The following is a 20,769-nucleotide window of genomic DNA, read 5'->3' as shown; positions in this document are numbered from 1 at the left end:
CCATTTTAGCCCTGATTTTTCTACTTCTACTAACATTAAGTAAATGGACTACAAGTCAGGGATTAACAAGTCTCCCTTTTCCTACCTCATGCGAACTGATCCATGAATGCCAAGTGTAGTGTGGAAAGCACTCCTGCATGATGAAGACATAACACAACGACACTTTGACCATCAGTTTCAGATGAGTCAAGCGTTTACTTTAGAGAGAAATAGAGACAGCAATAGGTTGTAATGTAATCTAGAAACAGGAAGAGCAAATCAATGGACCAAGATTCGACCGGCGTTCTTGCAGTTTAATTTTTCTTTTCTGGCAATACATTTACAGGAAAAGATCAAACAAGTCAAAGATACGCACTCGCTCGCATTTTGTGTGCTTTGAGGAAATATTTCCTAGGATTAAAGAAATGAAAGCCCATGATCAACTTGCAGTAAAGTATTCTTGAGCTTGGAATGGCCACCCCAATAGAATCCAGACCTCTATACTAGTTTACTCAGTAGACATTTTATTACCACACATGTTGATTGTACAATGAAGTTTCGCTTGCTGCTTATAGAAGACAAAAGCTATTTGCCTTTGACATTCACCTCCTACTCCGACAACCAACTATTAAACAACTGTTATACTTGGTGATGTATCTATAAAGAAAGAGGGAGACCATGGGATATAAAAACTCTGTTTTATGTCACAGCCATAGCTCCTTCACTCCCCTGGCACGACTTATTCGGCACCAACAAAGCTAGAATCCAAAATTTCAAAGTTGGCAATCCAATCATTATCCATTAATAACAGTAGCAGTTTGTATTATTTGGCAAGCATTCTTTTGGTTCAGAGATGCGTATACTCCAGTCAAATTGTTCTTATCATATTATGCTTAACTTCAAATCCAGCCGTCTTAATTTTCTTCTCACCAAACTTTACGAAACAAAGTGTAAGATCAATTTGTTTTATTTTCGTCCAAATTGTTATTCCTGGTTTTATGTGCATTTACTGCTTATTTGGATCCTCATTGTACCGAAAATCTATGAACTTGAAGAGCTGTGAATTGTGAAAAGTTGCAAATGGATTTTCTGAATGAGGTGTAGTTTTTGGAATTGGTCATGTAATTGGTTTCATGGACTTTTTTCTTAATCTTTGGTGGTTTTCAAGTCATAACTAAAAAAAAGTAATTTATACCTAATTGCCTATGAAAACTGATGTGCTAACCATAAATGGTAGAATATGAAGCTTACAATCGCTCTAAAAAAGAATCTGAAGATTTATTACCAAAAAAACAAAAAGAATCTGAAGATTACACATTAAACGGGTTAGGTTGGCTCGCTAATTAATTTCTTAGTGATCTCCTGATGTGGGACTAATTGAATAAAGTTAGAAAAGCTTCAGTCAATACGAAAATACCTGCCCTGCAGCCCAAATTCTTTAACCTCGTCTCACCAGTCCAATCGAATGACCGCGCCTGCCGCTGGAGACTTGTCTCCCAGACCCCGAGAGAGACGCTCGAGATGAGGTTGGGTTTTTGCTGATTTCTATGCGATTTGAGACTTGGAAAAGAAAACGGTCAACTGATTTCGTAGGACAGAAGGGACAAGTAGCTAAACCCAAGGTGGAAGCGCCACAGCTCTCCCTCTTCTCAATTATAAATCATAAACCTCTTCAAAGTCAAGGGAGATTGAAAGAGATATCAAACGGAAGCTCTTTTAACTCGAGCAAGCTTTCCCTCTCTGTCGTTACTAGTATTTAAGGCATCTCCCTCACCATTTTTCCAATGCTAATTTCTTCCCTTAGTTTGCTATTTCCATACAACTCACCATCAAATCCCGTTTCTTTCTCGCTTTCCTTTCTCTGCATTTGATGCCTTGTAACTGCTAAATTCCCACAAAAAGAGAAAACTTGGAGACGCTGCAGGCTAGCAGCATTTTAAGTTTCAGGCAAAGGTCAAGAAATAAGAAGCCCCGGAGGCGTCGAAAGCCCACTGGCTTCTTCTGAACTCACGCTTCAGTTCTTCCAAAGCCCACGGCCAGAGGTAGCAGCTTTTCCTCCTCTTCCCTTCTTCTCTTCCTCATCCACTATTCATTCAAACCATATACATATTTGAGAGAAAATATTGATTCAAACAAATAAATGTGTTTAAGGTTTCTTTATTTTTCTGGTTTTCTCCATGCCCAAGCAAAACATGTACGGGTTATGTGATGTTTCTCGGTCAGCTTCCCTCAAATCTCTGTCGAATTATCATTTTTTTTTTTATTGGAAGTTTTTTTTTTTTTTTTGGTGGGTTAAAAACGCACTATGGATGTCGACGGGCAGAAATCTAATTGCTTGCGTCCTTCAAAATTTGGATTCTTATTTTTCTGATTGAAAAAAAAAAAAAAATGGATGGCAGGAGTCCTCTGGGGAAAAACGTAGCATGCGCCCGCTGGGAGAGCCGGAAGTGGATTCCTGGTGGCTGGTTTCTGCTGCTCCGCCGGATTACAATCTCCCTCCGTTTCTCCACCTTCCGTGGGAATTTCGGGTTTCGAGAATGTGGAACGACGGCGTCTTCCCGTCTCTCTCTCCTCCTTCCAACACCAGCTTCGGTAACTTAATCAAAATAATGATAATAATAATAATGCTGGTCATGGTACCAATAATAATAGTTAAAGAAACACTTCAATTTTAAGTAGTATAGAATATTGCTAGAGATGGAACCTTCTTAACAGACGAACTCCATCGTTTGTTGCAGCGGGGAACAGCGAATCTCGGATTCAGAGTTCCAACACCTTCGCAGAGCTCGAGAGACAGTAAGTCTCCGTCTTCCCAACGTTTCCCATGTTATAATTCTATTTTTATATATAAATATGTATATAATTCCATTTGAAGGACATTTTTGGTGATTTGGTCGCTACATTGTTCATCGTGTAACAGCTATAATGTGGATATCTTCACCACTCCTCAGGACTCCGACTGTTTCCATCTCGGGAGTTTTCCCCCACCTCTCTCACCGCCACTGGCCTCTCCGCAACTCCATTAAATTCCACTCCAGGTTTTTCGAATCTGAAACGATTCCAGTTTAGTCGTTCACAACGTTTTATATATCTTAGTTTAGTAGCTCATCGAGCTAATGTATTTGTTGGTGTGGTTTTAAATGGAGCAGGAGATGGTGATGTTTTGACGGCTATTGCTGCCACCAACCTGAGACCATCCGCAATGACTCTAATTCAACCTAATGTTAGTTTCATGGCCATTGAAGTCTTTCTGCCAAAAAACTTACGTCATCTATTTGATATCTTGCTCAACTAAGTGTTTTGTTATAGAGTGTGGTGGGATGTAATAAACGGATGGCATCCAGTGATTCTATCAGCAAGAGAACAACTAGTAGACAAGCATCAAAGAGGCTGAAGACGGCGGAGAAGCTGCATCAACCGCCATGTAATGAATCAGAATCAACCCATCCACAGCTGATGAAAGTAGGTGGATTGCCATCATTTGTTTGAGTTCTAATCACCAGAATGGAGCAGGCTTTCAGTGATTTGTGTTTAATGTTGGCAGGCGCCAGTGAGGAGGAGCCAGAAGCTAGGGGATAAAATTACAGCTCTACAGCAGCTAGTTTCTCCATTTGGGAAGGTAATAGCATTGTGTTGTTTGATTTTATAGGTTAGAAAAAAGGGTGCGAGTTGGCTTCTTATGTGCATTAATTACAGACTGATACAGCATCAGTACTTCATGAGGCCACTATTTGCATTAAATTGCTCCATGAGCAGATCCAGGTACATCTGCTTGTCATAACTCTCCTGCTTTTTTTTTTTTTTTCGCAAAAAAAATGTTCATGCACAATTACAACTTAGTTTAGTTTCCTTTATGTTTTCTTAGGATACGTTTTTTAAAATTTTGTAGGTGCTGACTGCTCCTTACTTCGGAATCAAATCTTCACCTCACTTGCCGGTACATTTGTGTTCTTTCATTCATATAATCTTTTGTTGCATAATCACTGGAAAAAAAAAAGAATCTTGTTTCATCTACTTTTGTTTAACTCATAGAAACTTGTTTGATCTACTGTTACATGAGTTGCTTAGCAACGTTGCTTTGCTTGACGAGACTGGTCAGACTCCTAAATACCTCTATCCCTGAAATCTAATTCTTTGATTTCAGATCTCTGTTACAACCTCCTAGTAGGGGTGTAACTAGTGCCTAAAAATTTGATAATTTGACCCGATTATTGTATAATAATGGGGAATTGATCTAACCTAGGGTTTGATGATGTTATCCAATCAAATTCAGATTCCAAATATAAGATCTGTTTTTCTTATTGTTTCAGATAATAATACAGGTATATTCAAACTTGAAAACCCGATAACCCGGATTCTAGTTGATTGCCTTTTTAGTTCCTCAATCTTATTTGTTATATATTTTAATTCCACATTCCACGAATCAAATCAAACATAAATGGACCATTAAATCTGTTTCCTAGGATTCTAGAGTGATTGGATTTTTTTTTTTTTTTTCCTCCAAAGACTTATTTACCTTGTATATCATACTCCTTTGGCACCACAACCTGCTTTTGGAAAGTGTTTCCTCTTGATTAATTTTTCCACCAGCCCACCCACACCAAGTTTCTTACAACAATGTCTTTTCTCTTTTAAAGCTAAGAAGAAATTTTGTTCTCATTTAAAAGATCAAGTCAAAATGACATTTTAAAGACTTATTTGACATTTGTTAATTCTTATCATGTTATTTTCAGAAATTAGTCAACATTTTGCTACTTTAGTGGGCCAGTTTTGTGCACTTTCGTTTATTATTGGTGCAAACGTTCACTAGGCCTTCATAGCTTTATAACTGCGTATCAGTTATTATGTTTGTTGTTTTTTTCCTTTTTTACAGGTCATAACTTCTAATAAGGCAGTAGGAGAACAAAAATAAAAGAGTAATTAATAACAGAAGAATATACAATCATGTATCAAATCGAACCGAAAAAATTGAGCACAAACTCAAATCCAACTATTAATCGGGTTTCAGTTCAAGTTTCGAGTGTACTTTTTTATGGATCCGAATCTGAATCCAATTCAATTTTCTTTATCGAGTTTGCATGGGGATCCGATCCAAATCCTACCTGTTTACTTCTCGTGGATCCAATCAGACTTGTAAGATGGCATCATTGGATGTGTTATATGATATATCTGTTTAACTCTTTGCTACATAAATGTTGTATCAGGGCCATGGAGGAGAGGAAGCCAGCTTGCAAAGCAAAGGATTGTGTTTGGCTCCCATCTCATCAACCATCGTTAGTCTCATAAATCAACCAGCAAGCACTTCCCATAGCCCCAAGAGAACCACCATGGCAACCAGTGCATGTTTTTATTGACGATCTCAGGATGGTCGTCAGTTGGAGCCGCTTTGGTTCTCGCGGCATGTTCCAATTTTACGCTACACACGGTGAAGGTGTCAAGCGTTTTAGGTGATCAAAGAATTAAAACACAAGTTAGTTTGGATGGAATGAGATGATGAGCTGCTTCTCAAATTATGTAGCTATTAAACTGTGCTTTTGTTCATGGGGGCTACTTGAAATGCGATGGTGGTTGGTAGGTAGTTGGTGCTAATGTTTAATTTTCTTTGGAAGGAGACTATGCTTTTCTTTGGCCTAACTACCTAGGCTATTTCCTCCTTCAGTGCATCCAAATTAGACAAGTGGGGGCTTACTCTACTTCCCCCATTTTGTTTAATTTGAGGATTTGATCATTGAAAACCTCGTCGTCTAACAGCCTTTATTATATTTCTATTGTCAGAGGCCAAGCCGGCTACTTCTCATAAGATACCGTGGGTTTGAGTGGGCTTGGGTGACAGCTGAACTTACAATGAACTTTATTTAGCCATTGCTGTATGAAGGAGATGATAGCAACTGAGCAGCCTGAGAAACTTCAGCGCCTTTATTTTGGTTGGTGGCGTCATCTATATGAACTGCTATCTACATATTTATTCTTGAATTGCTTCCAAACAATCAACGAAAAAATAACAAAAAAAAAAAAATCCATGAATGATTAAATAAATTTCCACTAGTTCATGTATCAAGAATGACTTAACGAATCATTTGACAAAGGGAGAAATGAAGTGTTTTTTTTTTTTTTTTGCCCTCTTCCATAGCTTAGGCTGCATTTGGATGGAGAATAAGTAGGGGATGACCCCTTTTTCCTTCTCTTATCGTACCAAATGGTCTTTTCATCTAGCAGGATAGCCTTCTAAGTTCTAATATTGCATGAGTGGTATTCATATCACTTGGGAATAATCCTATCTATGGGGAGGGGTGCAATAGACTTTTGTCCTTACAAATCATGAGTCAATTACCATGTAAGCCCTATTATTCTATCCACTCTTTAAGTACACAAAATGGAAGGTAATTTTGTCTTTGCAAAAAAGGATAAATTATTATCAAATCCAAAGTGCATGCACTCTATTTTCTCCCCTTTACCTCTTCGCTAATCTCTCCACTGGAACATCAAGTGATACCTGTTCAAGGGAATAAGCCAATTCCTTCTATGATACCCGATAATTTTTCTTATTCCATCCAAATTTATTCCACAGCCAAATGTTACTTGTAAAGAATATTGCCAAGACGGTCATGGAGCACGGATAGCTTTGAAGATTGATACATATCTTAGAAATTTGGGCTTCATCTGGGCTAGTTGGAGTAAGCTTTAACTTTGTAGGTCCTCCCTCGTCGTAGGGTTGGAATCGGATCGGGTTGGGCCGGGCCACAATTCTATCCGAGCCCGGCTTAAATTTTTTGTTGGGCTTTTGGCCAGGCTTAAGTCAGAATTTATTTAAACATATATGGTTCGAATCCTGTCTGAGCCCAAGCCCGGATCCGATCCAACTTGATTGGACCGGCCCACATCTAAGCATGAATCAGGCCCGGCCTACGTCTAGGCCCGAATGAGCCTATTGTTCAAGCCCGAATTAGGCCTTCGTCCAAGCCCGAATCTGACAGAAGTCTGAAGAGGTGTTGAGGCGATGGGCTTAGTTGACAGCCACTCAGGGCTCTTAACTGGGAAAGAAGAGATTTTTCAATCAGATTTTGCGGAGAAATGGAGAGAGGAGGGAGGGCTGCTGAGAATTTTTGTAAGGAAGGTATGCGGAGTTAACGCATGAATGCACGGTCGCTTCATCGATTTTTTTTTTTTGAAAAAAAAATTCTGGATTAAGAGTCGGATTGGAATTGAGCCTTTAATCGGATACAATTTTGAGCTCGAGCTCGATCCGAAACTAAAATGAATCTTATTTTATTGTTCTGAATTTGATTTGAATGATTTCAGATCAAATTCGAAGTCTGATCTGGAATCGATCCGATGGGCTTCGGATCGATCCGCGCCCACTTTCAGCCCAGTCGCAGGCCTAATTCTTAATGGGTTTGGGTCCCAAAGGAACCCGCGGCATAATTTAGTTCTTCACGTGTCGGACTCTGACAGGGTCGCACCACCGTGTCTCGTCAAATCAATGGTTGCGGGCGGCTGGACCAACGCTCGTTAAAATAGAACATCGTCGCCGTTTATTTTCACTCGCGCTGTATCCTACCCAACGGCCAGATGATATGCCAACTCACCTATCCGAACCGAATACCCATCCGCGAATCATCATTCCCCGCCCTTCCTATATTACCTACCAGCTTTCCGCTCTTTCGCTCGCCCGCACTTCCCTTCGTCGATCTTGCATCTCGTTCTGCGCTCGCCCTTGACCTCAGTTCTCTTGATAGCGATTCCGATGGCGCCCAAGGCTGAGAAGAAGCCGGCGGAGAAGAAGCCTGCCGCCGAGAAGTCGGCGGAGGACAAAGAGAAGAAGACGGTGGGCGAGAAAGCCCCTGCCGAGAAGAAACCCAAGGGCGAGAAGCGCCTTCCATCCAAAGAGGGGGCCGCCGGCGACAAGAAAAGGAAGAAGAAGGCGAAGAAGAGCAGCGAGACGTACAAGATCTACATCTTCAAGGTGTTGAAGCAGGTCCATCCGGACATCGGCATCTCCAGCAAGGCCATGGGCATCATGAACTCCTTCATCAACGACATCTTTGAGAAGCTCGCCCAGGAGGCGTCCCGCTTGGCCCGCTACAACAAGAAGCCGACCATCACCTCCCGGGAGATCCAGACCTCCGTTCGCCTCGTCCTCCCTGGCGAGCTAGCTAAGCACGCCGTCTCGGAGGGTACCAAGGCCGTCACTAAGTTCACCAGTTCTTGAATGTTGAAATCAGGGATGGTTGGGGGTGGTGATACGATGTAACTTTTAGGGTTTTGATGCATTGCTGTTAGGGTTCTGCGTGATGACTTGTCAATTAGGCTTCTTGTAAATTGCTTTGCTTAATATCAGATGATGGTTTCTCGGTATTTCACTTGCACCGTGTTGCAGGAACACTTTAAATCGACCTGACATGATCTGATGTGTGGATGGCTTTTGATTTAAACTTCGGATGGTGTTGATCTGAGCGTTGTGTGTTATGTTGTTCTTCAGGACCACTCCGTTCAATATCTGGTTTATTTTATCCTAGGTCAGCTTTGATCCTCTAGGGTTTCGATCAGAGGCGGGAGGGAGGATGGAGACTAGTATGTTGGCGAGGAGAATGAGCTATGCCTCTCGACCAAAGTCGCTGCTCCTTGGAAGGAATTCAGTATGGAGGTATTTTTCACCTGTGACATTTCTTGATTCTTTTCCATCCCCTTCGATCTCTTTTCCCTCAACTTAGTATCGATTGGTTTTGCTGGTTTTCATTTAAATGCCTGCAAAAGCTTCTTGATGTGCTTCTTTTAAGGTTCTTTGTTTTTTTTTTTTTTTTTTAATGAAAATTGGATGATGTGCACACAACTAATTTAATGTGGTTTTAAAGGAAACTAGTTTTGATGAAGATTTCCTCAACTGTTTATACTATACATTCTTTGTTTGATTTATTTTTCTCAGGGAAAGATCTGATCAAGTTGGAATGCAATTGCTGTGGGTTTGTAGGATTGTCATATTATACTATGGGTGAAGAATTTTGAGAAGCCTTTTTGCCATTTAGCAATGTCAAGGAAGGTATCGTTTTCTAGCTGGATTTATGAATTTATTTAGTTGGTTTTTGTGCACTCCTGGAATCATCTTTTATTAATAGGATTGCTTTTTGCATCAATGTTTTAAATATCGCCAAAATGGGATGCCAAGAATGGTACTATAACACTCCAGCAGGTTTTTCATTTTTGGCACTGGGGCACAGTGTGTAGATGGTAAGGGTCATGTACCATATGCTGGTACTTCTGGCAAAAAACCGGTATGTGATCCAATACTGATATTTGAAACCATATTTTGTATTATAATTTTGCCATATTTGAATTGTTTTTGAAAATTTAAGGTGAACATTTGATGAAGTTTCAATTTGTGGTACCTAAAACTTGCTATCTGGTTTATGTGGGCTTTTTTTTTTTCCTTGCATAAATAGTAAATATTGTTAGCTTTGATCTTTTTAGCATCTCTCTCTCTCTAACCATTTGGATTGTGACTCGTGATCATAAAGTTTAGCATAATCATTCGATTTTGGCTTTTATTTGTGTTATTGCACCTGCGGCATATTAGAAATGTAAGATCCCAAAGGCCGCAGGGTATTCTTTGTGACTTATGAATATGAAGCTGAAGCACAAAAGGCAATAAAGGCTATAGATAGCAGGGTATGAGTTTTTTCATGAATTTCATATTCTCAAAGGGCTTTATGATGTTGATATCATAACAGGTGACATTTCAGAAAGAACAAAAGGTTATGGGTGCGTTTGGTGTTGCCTAAAAAAGTGCTTTTGTGATTTTGAAGGCAAAACACCACTTTCCAATAAAAATTAGTGTTTGGTTACATCATCTAAAAGGTATTTCTACAAGAAGATTAGGTCAAAAGAAACGCTGTAGATGGGTTCTAATTCTCTTTCCCTAAAGTAGAAGCAACACCAAGTATACCCTATGAGTAGTGTGGTAATGCTTTGAAGATAGGTAGATATCATGATAATAGATTTTTTTTTATAAAAAAAAAATCTTCTGAATTGACATATCTCAATTTATTGAAGCAATAGAAAAGATGATGTATCCATTCAAAAATGGAAAAAAATGTACACCAAACTGAACCAAGAGAAGGAAAAAGGATATAGTATCTGGAACTAGTGAATTTGGTGATGGCCTTGGTGCTCTCAAAGATAACGTGCTCGGCAAGTTCACTAGGGTGGACAAGGTGGATGGATTTTTTTAGTATGCTTAAGCTTTAGGTCGATGGATTTATTTGAACAAAACGAGTGTATGGTATTTTAAATAATTATAATGCATGGGTGTTTTAGTGTCTAGTTCTTTTAAGGATTTTGTGTAGTCTGCCTAACAACACCTTGAATATACTCCATCCATCAGTTACAAATCAGAATTTTTTTTTGCTTTATTATTTGCTGGGAGATGAGAAATTTTTGTATGACATGCTTTAAGATGTTTATTTGTGTATAATGCATCATGTTTAACTATGTATGTGGATGATGGTAAATAGACGTCAAGCTTTGCTAGCTTGTGAACATGTTACTATCTGCATTTTTCCCCTTTTTTTTTTTTTTGCTTCAATTTTCATTGTCCTTGTTTGGCAACTTCAGAATGCTACATTAATCCTTGCATTCTAATATCATGTCAGGCTGTGTCATCTTCTTCTAATAGTGTTGCCTTAACTTGTTTCACCTGGTTAGACTGCAACTCTACATCTAGAATACATAGGGATTCTGCATGTGTGTTGGGGTGCATTTGGTTCAGAATAAGAAAAAGTGCAAGAGGATAGGAATAGGAGATTTGTGTCTCACAATTCCATTCAAGTTCTAGTGTCATCATTGCCTTTGCTACTTTCTGGAGACTTTTTAGTTGTAAGGGAGACCTGGACAATTGCTACTTTGTTGAATGAGCTTACACCAAATGATAGGAATTCAATTCAGCTTGGTCGTAGAACGCTTTACCTGGATATGATAAGGTTTGTTGGTTGAAATTAAGGAATTCATATATGCTAGCATTCTTCGTCTTGGTTTGAGAAAATTGGGCATGATATCAAAGATTCATTATCAGCTATTTATGTTCCCTTTTCTGTATGTTGTTTCATCTGTCGTGACTTCAATGCTCAGCTGCGTACGGGATGCCTTGTCTTCCTACTAGGAACATGAGTCATTAAGTTATACGGAGAAGTGAATAGACCTTTCATAATTGTAATCATTTCCATGTGCCCAAGCAGTTCTTTTGTTGTGGCTTTAGCTTTTTGTGCCTTCTGTTAGAGTACAAATATCCATAGCCTTTGCTCCTTTGTGCACTATTTTGTGTATGCTGGCTGGAGTTCATGCGCTGCATATGCTTCTTAAGTGGTTGGGTGCACAGTGCTGCACTCAAGCGTTAATACCCTTCGTGGGCATTTGTGGTTTCATTTGTTTTCATTGTAAATTGCAAATAATACTAGCGGTCTTTTGGAGAAATTTTGAAGTGTTAGGTATGATTTAGACATGGAGAGTTATAGTTATATGGTTTCTATAGCATCAGAACTGTGATCACTAACCATTTTTGTACGTCCAGATAGAAGTAATTTATATCATTGGTACTGCTTTTACCTGAAACCTTGGTCTTTGGGTAGATTGTAGCATATGGTTTGCAAAGGAAATGATCTAAACTTTGAGTTGTTTTGTGTGCATTCAACCTTGTCTTTTGGGCTTTTAACTATAATATTTCCGAAGGCACGTGACTTATATTTTTCAGGAAGTTGAGAAGTAGATGCAAAATGATAGTAGCTCTGTTTAGGCTGGGCAGCATTTCAACTGCTAGCACCATCGAATTCGGATCAGCAAGATTCAGCTTACTGGGAAAATCAGTCATTACAAGTGCTCTACAATCAGTTGCAGTCAAAATTACAACATTTTGAATTGATTAATGCTCCATTGTATATATTGCTTTTCTTACTACCCAACTTCCTTACAGCCTGAAGATTGATCAGAGTTGGCAAATATGTTCTTTGGGATGCTTGCTGAAAAATTGGAGGTGTCGACCTCATGGCACTACCTCCAACGGGGATAAGTGGCTTCATGGCCATGTGTTGGTGGATTCATGCCTCTGAAGCATTATAGGCATTTTGATAGATGATTACTCATCCTAGAATAAGCCTTATTATGGTTGAGTACACTTGATGATTTGCATACCATCTCCATTGATGATATTGCAAACTTTTGCCTTCATGCTTACAATAGTTTTTGGGCTTATGTTTTCTTTGATTTTGTTTACGATTCTGAACTTTCGTGATTTTAACGGAGTTTTGGGACCCGTGTAGAGGGTGAGAGAATTTTGTTCTTCCACGTTCTTTCAACATTGTCATCGTTACATTTCTCTGCGCTACATCTGTTGATTATGTGCACCATCGTTTTTGCTTCATATTTTCATTTTTATTTTGGGTAATCGTTTATGATTTGTGCATGATCATCTCATACCGCGGCTTGTCGGGTGTACTAGTTGTGAAATAGATTTTTATTTGTTTTACTTTCAAGCTTCTCGTACTCAAATTTCCATTGGTCTTGCCGCAAAACCAGCACGTGTCATCAAGAAATAAATTATGGAAACCGGACGATTTATGACCTTACGGAAGGATCCAATGCAGTTCATGGATGGGCGTGGGCCTATGACAATCAGGAGATTCTACGCGGCACAATGCCTTCTCGAATGATTTTCAGGTTTGTTCCACCGGTGCCGCGCCAATGATCTACAAATTCTTATGCGAGGGAAGTACGTATTAAATAAGTTTTATCTTCTAAGGAAAAGAGCAAATAAAACTGTCTTTACATTATAGGCCTGTAAGAGATATCTAACCTAAATTATGAGTGACTAGTGCACTTTAATGCGGTTAGAACAAAGCATGAGGCCTATGCTGTGGTATTTAGTTGGTACATTGACTTCGTTTCTTGTATCATAATGTCCGGCACTCTGGGAGCCTATGTTCAAGAGTGTAAAAAGGAATTCTTGTTGAATAAGAAGAAGATATCTCCGTAGAATAGAAGTGGAATTGCCATCAATCTGGTTTCTGTGCCGCAAATTATCATGGTGAAAGAAGATCAATTCTTAGAATTAAAATGTACATGCAGGTTCATTTTTTCTTTTTTTTCCCAAGGAAGCACATATGATGTGTTTAAAAAATATAGTATTTATAGGACTGAAGCCACACGCACGCACACAGATCTATATATATATATATACTGTGTGTTTATTATCCAAGTTAGCCAAGTAATTTTTGTGACGTCGAAACTAGAATAACATATAAAATAATACACCTATGTGGCGCTCTGTTGGCATGCTAGATTGCTGTTCAATTGATGCAGAAAAAATAAAAACGAAAAAAAAAATATTCTGTACTTCCTCGTTATAGTTTTTTTTTTTGTTTTTTTGGTAAAGGGCATCGTTCTTGATTCAGTAAGTAAAAACTCGCAACCACAAATACGTAAGTGTTGTTCCATATACTAAGATACAATAGCAGTTCAAGCATGCAATTAATTTAGATACATAACATAGATGGTCCACAAGCAGTGCTTCCTCTTCGTAGTTCGGTGTGTGTCCGTGTGCAACATTCGTTGTTGGCAGTGTAGAAGACCACCGTCGCCGGTGAAGGCAACCGCGCCATCTTCTCCCTTAAACCTCGCCATCCAGTACGCCTACACTGACGTCGGGGTCACCAATCACGCCGCACCGTCCGCCTTGCCCTCCTAATGCCTTCCCTTTGGTGACCTCACCCCGACAACTTCGCCCACATTGAACTCCCTAAAGTCCCGCCAAGACCCGGACCCCAAAACCGACCACAGCGCCTGAGCTCAGTGGAGCTGGATGAAATGGCCAGATGGAGAGGAAACGATAGGGAATGGACCCTGTTTTTGTTCTTTTCATTATTATTATTATTTTTATTTTTATAGCTTAGAATATGCACACCCCCTGTCCACCTTCCTCGGTGCAACACATGCCAACAGGAGGCTTCAACCGTCAATGGCTTGTTAGACGACAAGTTATGATTTCTAAACCGAGGATGGAAAGTCGGTAAACTCTCGTGTCACAAGGGACCTGCGATCGATTCTTATCTTGCCCCAATATCATCCAGGCATCTACGCATCCTGGTTCTAAAAAAAAAATAAAAAGATACCAATAATTTTTCTTTAATTTACAAGGTTATTTATCGATAATTTATACTAAAATACATTTATAAAATTTAAAATAAATGAATTTTGTAAAAATACTTATTTAATAACCTTCTAAAAATCTGCTGTTTCAAGACTAGCAAGTCATTAAAAATACAAAGTAAATTTTAAGAAAAATAGGCCCTCATGTTTTCCATAAAACATCTTTCATAGAATCATGTTTCATATATCTATTTCAGAAAAAAACTCACAGAAAAAAAACTACCCCACCGAGTAATTACTTAAATGAGATTTATTCTTCATTTGGATTTAAGAGAGACCGAATATGTTCATGGGGACTGGACTGCAATTATTACTCAAGAAGTTTAGTTTCCACGAGGCCTTGGTCCACCTTTTGATGCATTTAGGTACCCATCCTCAGCTGGAACTCTTTCATCTATCTTGGATCTAACTTTGAAAGGCATTGTCCACTAGTTTGTTACCTTGAAACTTGAATATCATCTTTATTGCTTGATAATATTCTTTCCAACTTCTCGTTGGCTTAGATTTTTGAAGCTGCATAAGAGATCGCCTGTTTCAAAATGACTTCTAGAGTTGTCATCCGAAAAAAGAACGTGAAAATTTTAAAATAGAAGTTGCCATCCATTTCATCAAAAACAATTTTATTGAAACAGCATAGGCCGTTTGGCAGGGATAATCTGATATAGGAAAATGATTCCCATATTAGATTACTATGTTTAGTATGAAAAAAAATAATAAAAAATTTGATGAATCCATGTTTATTTTTTTAAAAAATAAATAAATAAATACCATAAAAAGATTGATATTTGATAAATTTTTGAGTGACGATAATTCATACTTGACAAAAATACTTCCAATAAAGCTGCATATGCAATTATTGAATTTGTTCTAATATCTTTCCAAATTCATTCAATAAAAAATTTGAGTAAAAAAATTAAAATAAAAATAATATTATATAAAAAACTATATGATAATAGTCGTTATATAAAAACTAATTAGGGATGACAATGCTGTCCTAATATTAAAAAATTATTTTATATTCAAAAGTATATTTTAAATTTGATCATATTCTTATGTAGATTTATCTCAAACCAAACGTAATAATCTTTTTTCAATGCCATTTTCTGGAGTAATTTTTCCACAAACATTATAAAAGATATTTTCCTCCGCAATCATGTTTCCAGATAAATGATTCCTAAAAATTATCAGATTACCATGTAATTTGACATACCCCAACCAAACGGACCTTTAAACTAATGCATAAGAAGATGTCGGAACATAAACCTAAAGATGAGGATGATGCTTCTTCATAATGATCAATATGAGCTATACATAAAAATTTGGGAAGAATTCAGGGCCCTATATTTTGATTTTGCACTTCTTACTTGTATCAGAGGTAGTAGATCAGAATGCTATGGTGCCAGCCAGACAAAGCTTAGCTGGTTGGAGTTCCTGTGAGAGATCTAGGATTTCAACCTCAGTGGTGACATTCCTACCGTATTTCTAAGAGAGAACAGAATCTATGGTGATGTATCCAGGCTTCCTCAAAATTTGACCTTGTGACCAGCTTTCAAATATGAAGAACCAAATCCAAAACATAATCCTTTGATGCTAGTTTTGCTCTATATTTTAAGAATCTAAAAAACTCTTGCTGATTCATGCAGCAACTGAGGCCTTTAAGATGACCAGGCGCACTTAGTTTTTCTTCTTCTTCACACTTCAACAATGTCTTCAATGACTGGTAGCCTTTAGGCTAGATGCAACTATTACAATCCAAGCCAGAGATGGATCATTACAGCATGTCGTTAGCAAGATTAGTATTCAAACTAGTTTCTACTTCCCTGATTTCCAATGACCATGACAACAATATTATACAAGACATGCTAGCTTTGGCAGGCAACTGTTTGAAAGTGATATAGTGAGCTGTCTAGGGATAAATCTAATTTCATGAACACACTTCAAACTTTCACCCTGATAGATCACCTAGTTCAACAAGCTGATATGGCAGCTTCAGAAATATTTAACTAACAGAAAGACTTCAGAAGAAGCATAATGTTGACACAAAAGCTAAACTGCTCCATCAAAAAGATATGACAGGTAAACACAATCAATATAACGAATTAATAGGAGGAAGACATGTAAAATCTTACTCACAATCGATAAATCTTGAAAGAAGCAGCTTTCATCCCTTTTTTGCATAATGCACACGGATATTTCTTCCATCCAGCAACTGAACAACATGTTAAAGTAGATATTGCGCTCATGACAATTTGACAAGCAAACTAGTGTAAACATGTAAAATGCAGTTTAAAACTTAATTCTTCTTGTCAGCATGTTCAAGATTTCGGGATTCAGAATACTGTGGATTCAAAATGAACACTGGAAGGATGAAAAAATGCATGTGGTCCATGATTGGACACTTTTTCATACCTGACCGTCCATCTTTTGCAGCGCATTGGTTGCTTCACTTTCCATACAAAATTGAACAAAGCCATATCCTTTTGACTTCCCAGTTATTCTATCACATATTACTTTAACTGTCACATACATACATGATTCATTCAATAGAGATCTATCAGATCATTAAAGAATGCAAAGAAAAACAAGTCTGGACAATGTATCAGAATACCTTCTACGATTTCACCATGCTGACAGAAAGCATCGTTTAATGCAGCTTCATTGGTATCATATGAAAGGCCTGTAGCTCAGCATACCACAACAACACCAAGACTTTACTTGAAGTACCAGCGTTTTGAACTTCTTATATATTTTAGGCACACTAGATCGAAGCCTGTGGAGAAAGGTTTAAGGATAATGTGCTACCTTTTTTATCTCATTAGTTTCTTTTTCTGTGTCTACATGAGTGAGCGGGTAGTTTCTATGTGTGTGCATGTGTCTGTGAATGGGCACGTGCACGTGCATGTGTGTGAGATTAAGCGTGTGCATGATGACCATAACAAATTGTTATTCAAGCCCTGGATTGATAAAAGAAAACAGAGTTGAAAGATTTCCTATATTACATGAAAAGTGCATTTTAAAACCTATGTAGCAGTCTAATTTGATAACTTACTTAAATTATTGTAGTTTAAGCAATTTCTTTTGCACCTTTTCTTCTTCTTTCCTATGTCATATATTGTTCCTCCCCCCTGCTTCCTAAGAACCACATTGAGTCCATGCTATGACCACCTTGTTTTGCAGCATGTTTGCATGAAAGCTAGGGTACCCCATAGAGGAAGATATAACATAACATAATCCATGCCCAATGCATGTGGTTTTAGTTTGACTTGACTGTGGTAATTTATACATCAAGAGAGATGTTTCTATATTAACAAATAATGTGTAGCAAGTTTAAAGAACAAAAGAATCTTTCTAATGCAATTACTAGTATATATAGCAATTTTATGTAGAAGCACTATCCTCAGACATCACAAAGTTTGGAAGTAATGCCTAAATAAAGGGGTAATTATTTATGTTCACCAGTCACCAAATGCCAGAGGACTTAATAAGGATTTGCTAGCATGCATCAGGACAGAAATCAAGCCCCTTTGCAAGATTCAACAAGCCAACAAACAGATCCATTTAATGTGTTTCTCATTTAAACACATCTATCAGAGACAAATCCAATTAATGAATATCCATTTCTGATCTACACATAGGAAGTGTGAAGCAAGATGATATATCACCCTCTGCAAATGAATCATTTAGAAAAATCCGGAAGGAAAGATGCATGAAGTGGAATGACTTACCCTGGACCTTGTCGTCGATTGGTCACCAAACACATGATGCAGACTGAGTCACCAATAAATATTATGTAGGTTAACAACATGGATGTGGTGGAAGCAAATACTGAGAATTCAATTTTAGGTTGTTTATTTATCTTGTACTTCTTGATTTATCAGACAGAAAATGAGAACGATTATAAAATAAGTCCCACATATGTATATATGCCCAGTTTATGGCTTCAGTTGATGAAACTCTATTATCACTAGGATCTTATTTGAGTGATAATAGGTGTTATCTTTGTGAGAAATTCCACATCTCTATTCTAATAATCCTCTTCTATTCCTCCCTTCTCTCTTCTGTTATTTTATTTGTCCTACTGCATTATCCCTCTCGTTTTTTCCTCTCTTCTCCTTTTTCATGCTAGTATTTGAACTTACACTTCCTGTTTATACTACAGCAATTTGACATCAAGCTATCTTGTTCATCATCATTCAACAATAGGAATAAATACTTATGGTAGATCAGATGAATTATATGTAGCAAATAATAACAACAAAAAGTTCCAAAAAAAAAAGGACCTCCAAGATCAATGGGATCAATGGGACCACAAAATGGATCAGGAAACAGTGAGTCTATTAAGCACTCGATGTAGCAAACAATTACAAAGTTAGAAAGAACATTGGGAATGAAACTCAGAGATAACATAAGAAAATAGAGAAACAACCGTGAAGAAAGACCTCCAAGATCAATGGGATCAACGAGACCACAAAATGGATAAGGAAACAATTAGTCTATTACGCACTCAATGTAGCAAGCCATTACAAAGTTGGAAAGAGCATTGGAGATAAAAGAATGAAGGTTCAAGTTTCATTTAAGAAAGCATTTTTCAGTGCCTGACCATCCCTGGACTCGAACATCATTCTGTGATGATTAGAGGTTCAGGCAAATTTGCATTCGAGGACTGTCCTGATATACTTTTCATGGAGTGAGATGATTTACAAATCTCTCTGCCTCAAGAGGTTCCCTTGTAGAATTTGCATTTGGGTGATCCAATCATACAATGGATGCCAACAAATTCAGACAGTCTGATACACAAACCCAGATTATAGATAATCAGATGGAGAAGGCTATGGAGATTTAGATTTTAAAGGTCAAGCAACATGCTACCTTAGGTGCAGCACATATATGTAGTTGTTTCTCTTCTACCCAGATTCCAAAGCATTTCACCCCACTTTTCCATGTTAATTTTACCTGTTCACGATCTTATTTCATGTGCATGGATCAAAATTAATAGCAAGGCCGTGAAGCAACATCAAAGAATAATATAATTCATGTGAAAAAAAAATCCTAAAAATTATCTCAATAGAAATACATATCAATTTGAACACTTTAAAAGGATGTCAAGAGGGTCAACCCCTACCTCCCACAAAAAGCTTAGTAGAAGCATCTCGAGCAAAGAACCTCCTTACAGGCAAAGCAACAGCTCGTTGGAACCCCTGACCTCTAGAACACCACATGCTTTCCATTCCCTTCTTCAGAATGAGAAATCCCCCAACTTAGGTCTCCCTGATCCAGTTAGTACCGCAGGCAGCGCCTTGCACATGATCATTGATTCATTTAGATCTTATCTGCCCAATCTCAAACATAAACGCATAATTGATCAAAAATATCTCGTAAAAAAAATTTGAAAAACCCATGAATGCTCTCCTTTTAATTTCCTATATCTCATCACCATAATCATTTCTTTACGATTCCTACTCTGGATCACCACGATCGATGCTTAGTAAAGTAAATCCTACTTGAAAATCTAATTTCTACGAAGTACTGCACATCTCAACTGCTAGTTGCAAAGTTAATTTCGTTGTTTATTTCTGGTCGATTGCTATAGATACCTATTTTTAAGGCAAACCGAGATTTCTAAAGCAACAATCCATCAACAATGTACTTAAGATCGAATACTTGCAGGCAATCACACGATTACAGCCTTTACTAGCTCTATAGGTCTAAATCTACCGAGAGCATCATTAACAAGTTAGCAAGCATTATAAGCACCGAAAAGGAAAAGAAATCCATTCTTTATAATATACAAAGAGATCGGATGTAGTAAAAGCAACCAACAATCTAGAATGGAATATCTAAAACCAAATAAAGATAAGATTAACAGGAATAGATGAAACGAGAACCAGAGATCGTCATGTCTCAAAAAGAAAACGATCGGATGCTGGACCTTTGCTACTGCTACAAGAACCTTGGATCGACATCACAGGAAGGCGAGGGAACAGGCGAGACATTCTAACCTTCTGGCCAAAGAGGAGAGGAGGATGGCGAGGGTCGGTGGCAACGCTCCACGGCGGAAGACGGAGATGGATTGTAACTTGAAGGCGGACACGTAGCGGGTTGCCCTAATTGCATCGACGTTAAAGCCGGCATTAACGTTTGCCGACAATAAGATACGGTTCCTCGGTGATTCCCCACGAGGAAAAAGGATGTGCGTCTGGACCTACCTAAACAACAGCTGTGGCTTATGTTTTCCATTGTTCTTTAAAATTAAAAAAAATATATTTTTAGTTTATATATATATATATATTAAATTAGAGGTATGATATGACTAGAATATCAATGAAGGGGGCCGATGCCAGAAAGCTGTGCAGTATGAGGTTGATGAGTAGATATCTTAGGGCTTGTGTAGTTTGCTAAATGAGGAGAAAAAATTGTCAGAAAAATGAGGAAATTTTTTTTATTTTGTTAAAATTTTCAAAAAAAAAGATTGAAAAGTGACATTTTTATAGAAATAATTCATCTTTTTTGAAAAAAAAAAATCATAAGAGGTATGAGTTTTTTTATTTATATATATATTAAAATTTGAAACTTTTTTTCTTAAAAGTATCTTTAAAGCAA

At 37.8% G+C, this 20,769-nt stretch overlaps 3 protein-coding genes across 11 annotated transcripts; 2 read left to right on the top strand and 1 right to left on the bottom strand.

Annotated features, from left to right (window-relative positions):
* Nucleotides 1-1,682: 1,682 nt before the first annotated feature.
* LOC105044463 (uncharacterized) lies at nt 1,683-5,716 on the top strand. Its single transcript, XM_010922376.2, has 10 exons — nt 1,683-2,021; nt 2,379-2,571; nt 2,718-2,775; nt 2,900-3,017; nt 3,129-3,202; nt 3,289-3,441; nt 3,524-3,598; nt 3,676-3,741; nt 3,869-3,916; nt 5,184-5,716. The coding sequence occupies exons 5-10, from the start codon at nt 3,182-3,184 to the stop codon at nt 5,331-5,333; spliced, it is 513 nt and encodes a 170-aa protein (XP_010920678.2). The 5' UTR covers nt 1,683-2,021; nt 2,379-2,571; nt 2,718-2,775; nt 2,900-3,017; nt 3,129-3,181; the 3' UTR covers nt 5,334-5,716.
* Nucleotides 5,717-7,636: 1,920 nt separating this feature from the next.
* On the top strand, nt 7,637-8,334 carry LOC105044462 (histone H2B). The gene has a single exon (XM_010922375.4). It carries the CDS (start codon nt 7,724-7,726, stop codon nt 8,186-8,188), a length of 465 nt encoding a protein of 154 aa, XP_010920677.1. The 5' UTR covers nt 7,637-7,723; the 3' UTR covers nt 8,189-8,334.
* A 5,021-nt stretch (nt 8,335-13,355) lies between these two features.
* Nucleotides 13,356-20,341, bottom strand: LOC105044461 (glycine-rich RNA-binding protein 4, mitochondrial). Of its 9 annotated transcripts, none has more exons than XM_019850601.3 (6): nt 20,169-20,306; nt 19,292-19,499; nt 16,778-16,846; nt 16,579-16,685; nt 16,303-16,378; nt 14,405-14,698 (listed from the first exon to the last, which is right to left on the bottom strand). In XM_019850601.3, exons 2-5 carry the CDS (start codon nt 19,395-19,397, stop codon nt 16,331-16,333), a joined length of 330 nt encoding a protein of 109 aa, XP_019706160.1. In that variant the 5' UTR covers nt 19,398-19,499; nt 20,169-20,306; the 3' UTR covers nt 14,405-14,698; nt 16,303-16,330. The 9 variants fall into 9 exon arrangements, with proteins under 9 accessions (XP_073113259.1, XP_073113258.1, XP_019706160.1 ...); XM_019850600.3 differs by having other exon boundaries at nt 19,292-19,465; XM_073257159.1 differs by having other exon boundaries at nt 19,292-19,465; nt 20,099-20,217.
* Nucleotides 20,342-20,769: the final 428 nt, after the last annotated feature.

Source organism: Elaeis guineensis, chromosome 5, assembly GCF_000442705.2.
Source record: "Elaeis guineensis isolate ETL-2024a chromosome 5, EG11, whole genome shotgun sequence".
Taxonomy (NCBI): Eukaryota; Viridiplantae; Streptophyta; class Magnoliopsida; order Arecales; family Arecaceae; genus Elaeis; species Elaeis guineensis.
This window is presented reverse-complemented; position numbering and strand designations above follow the sequence as displayed.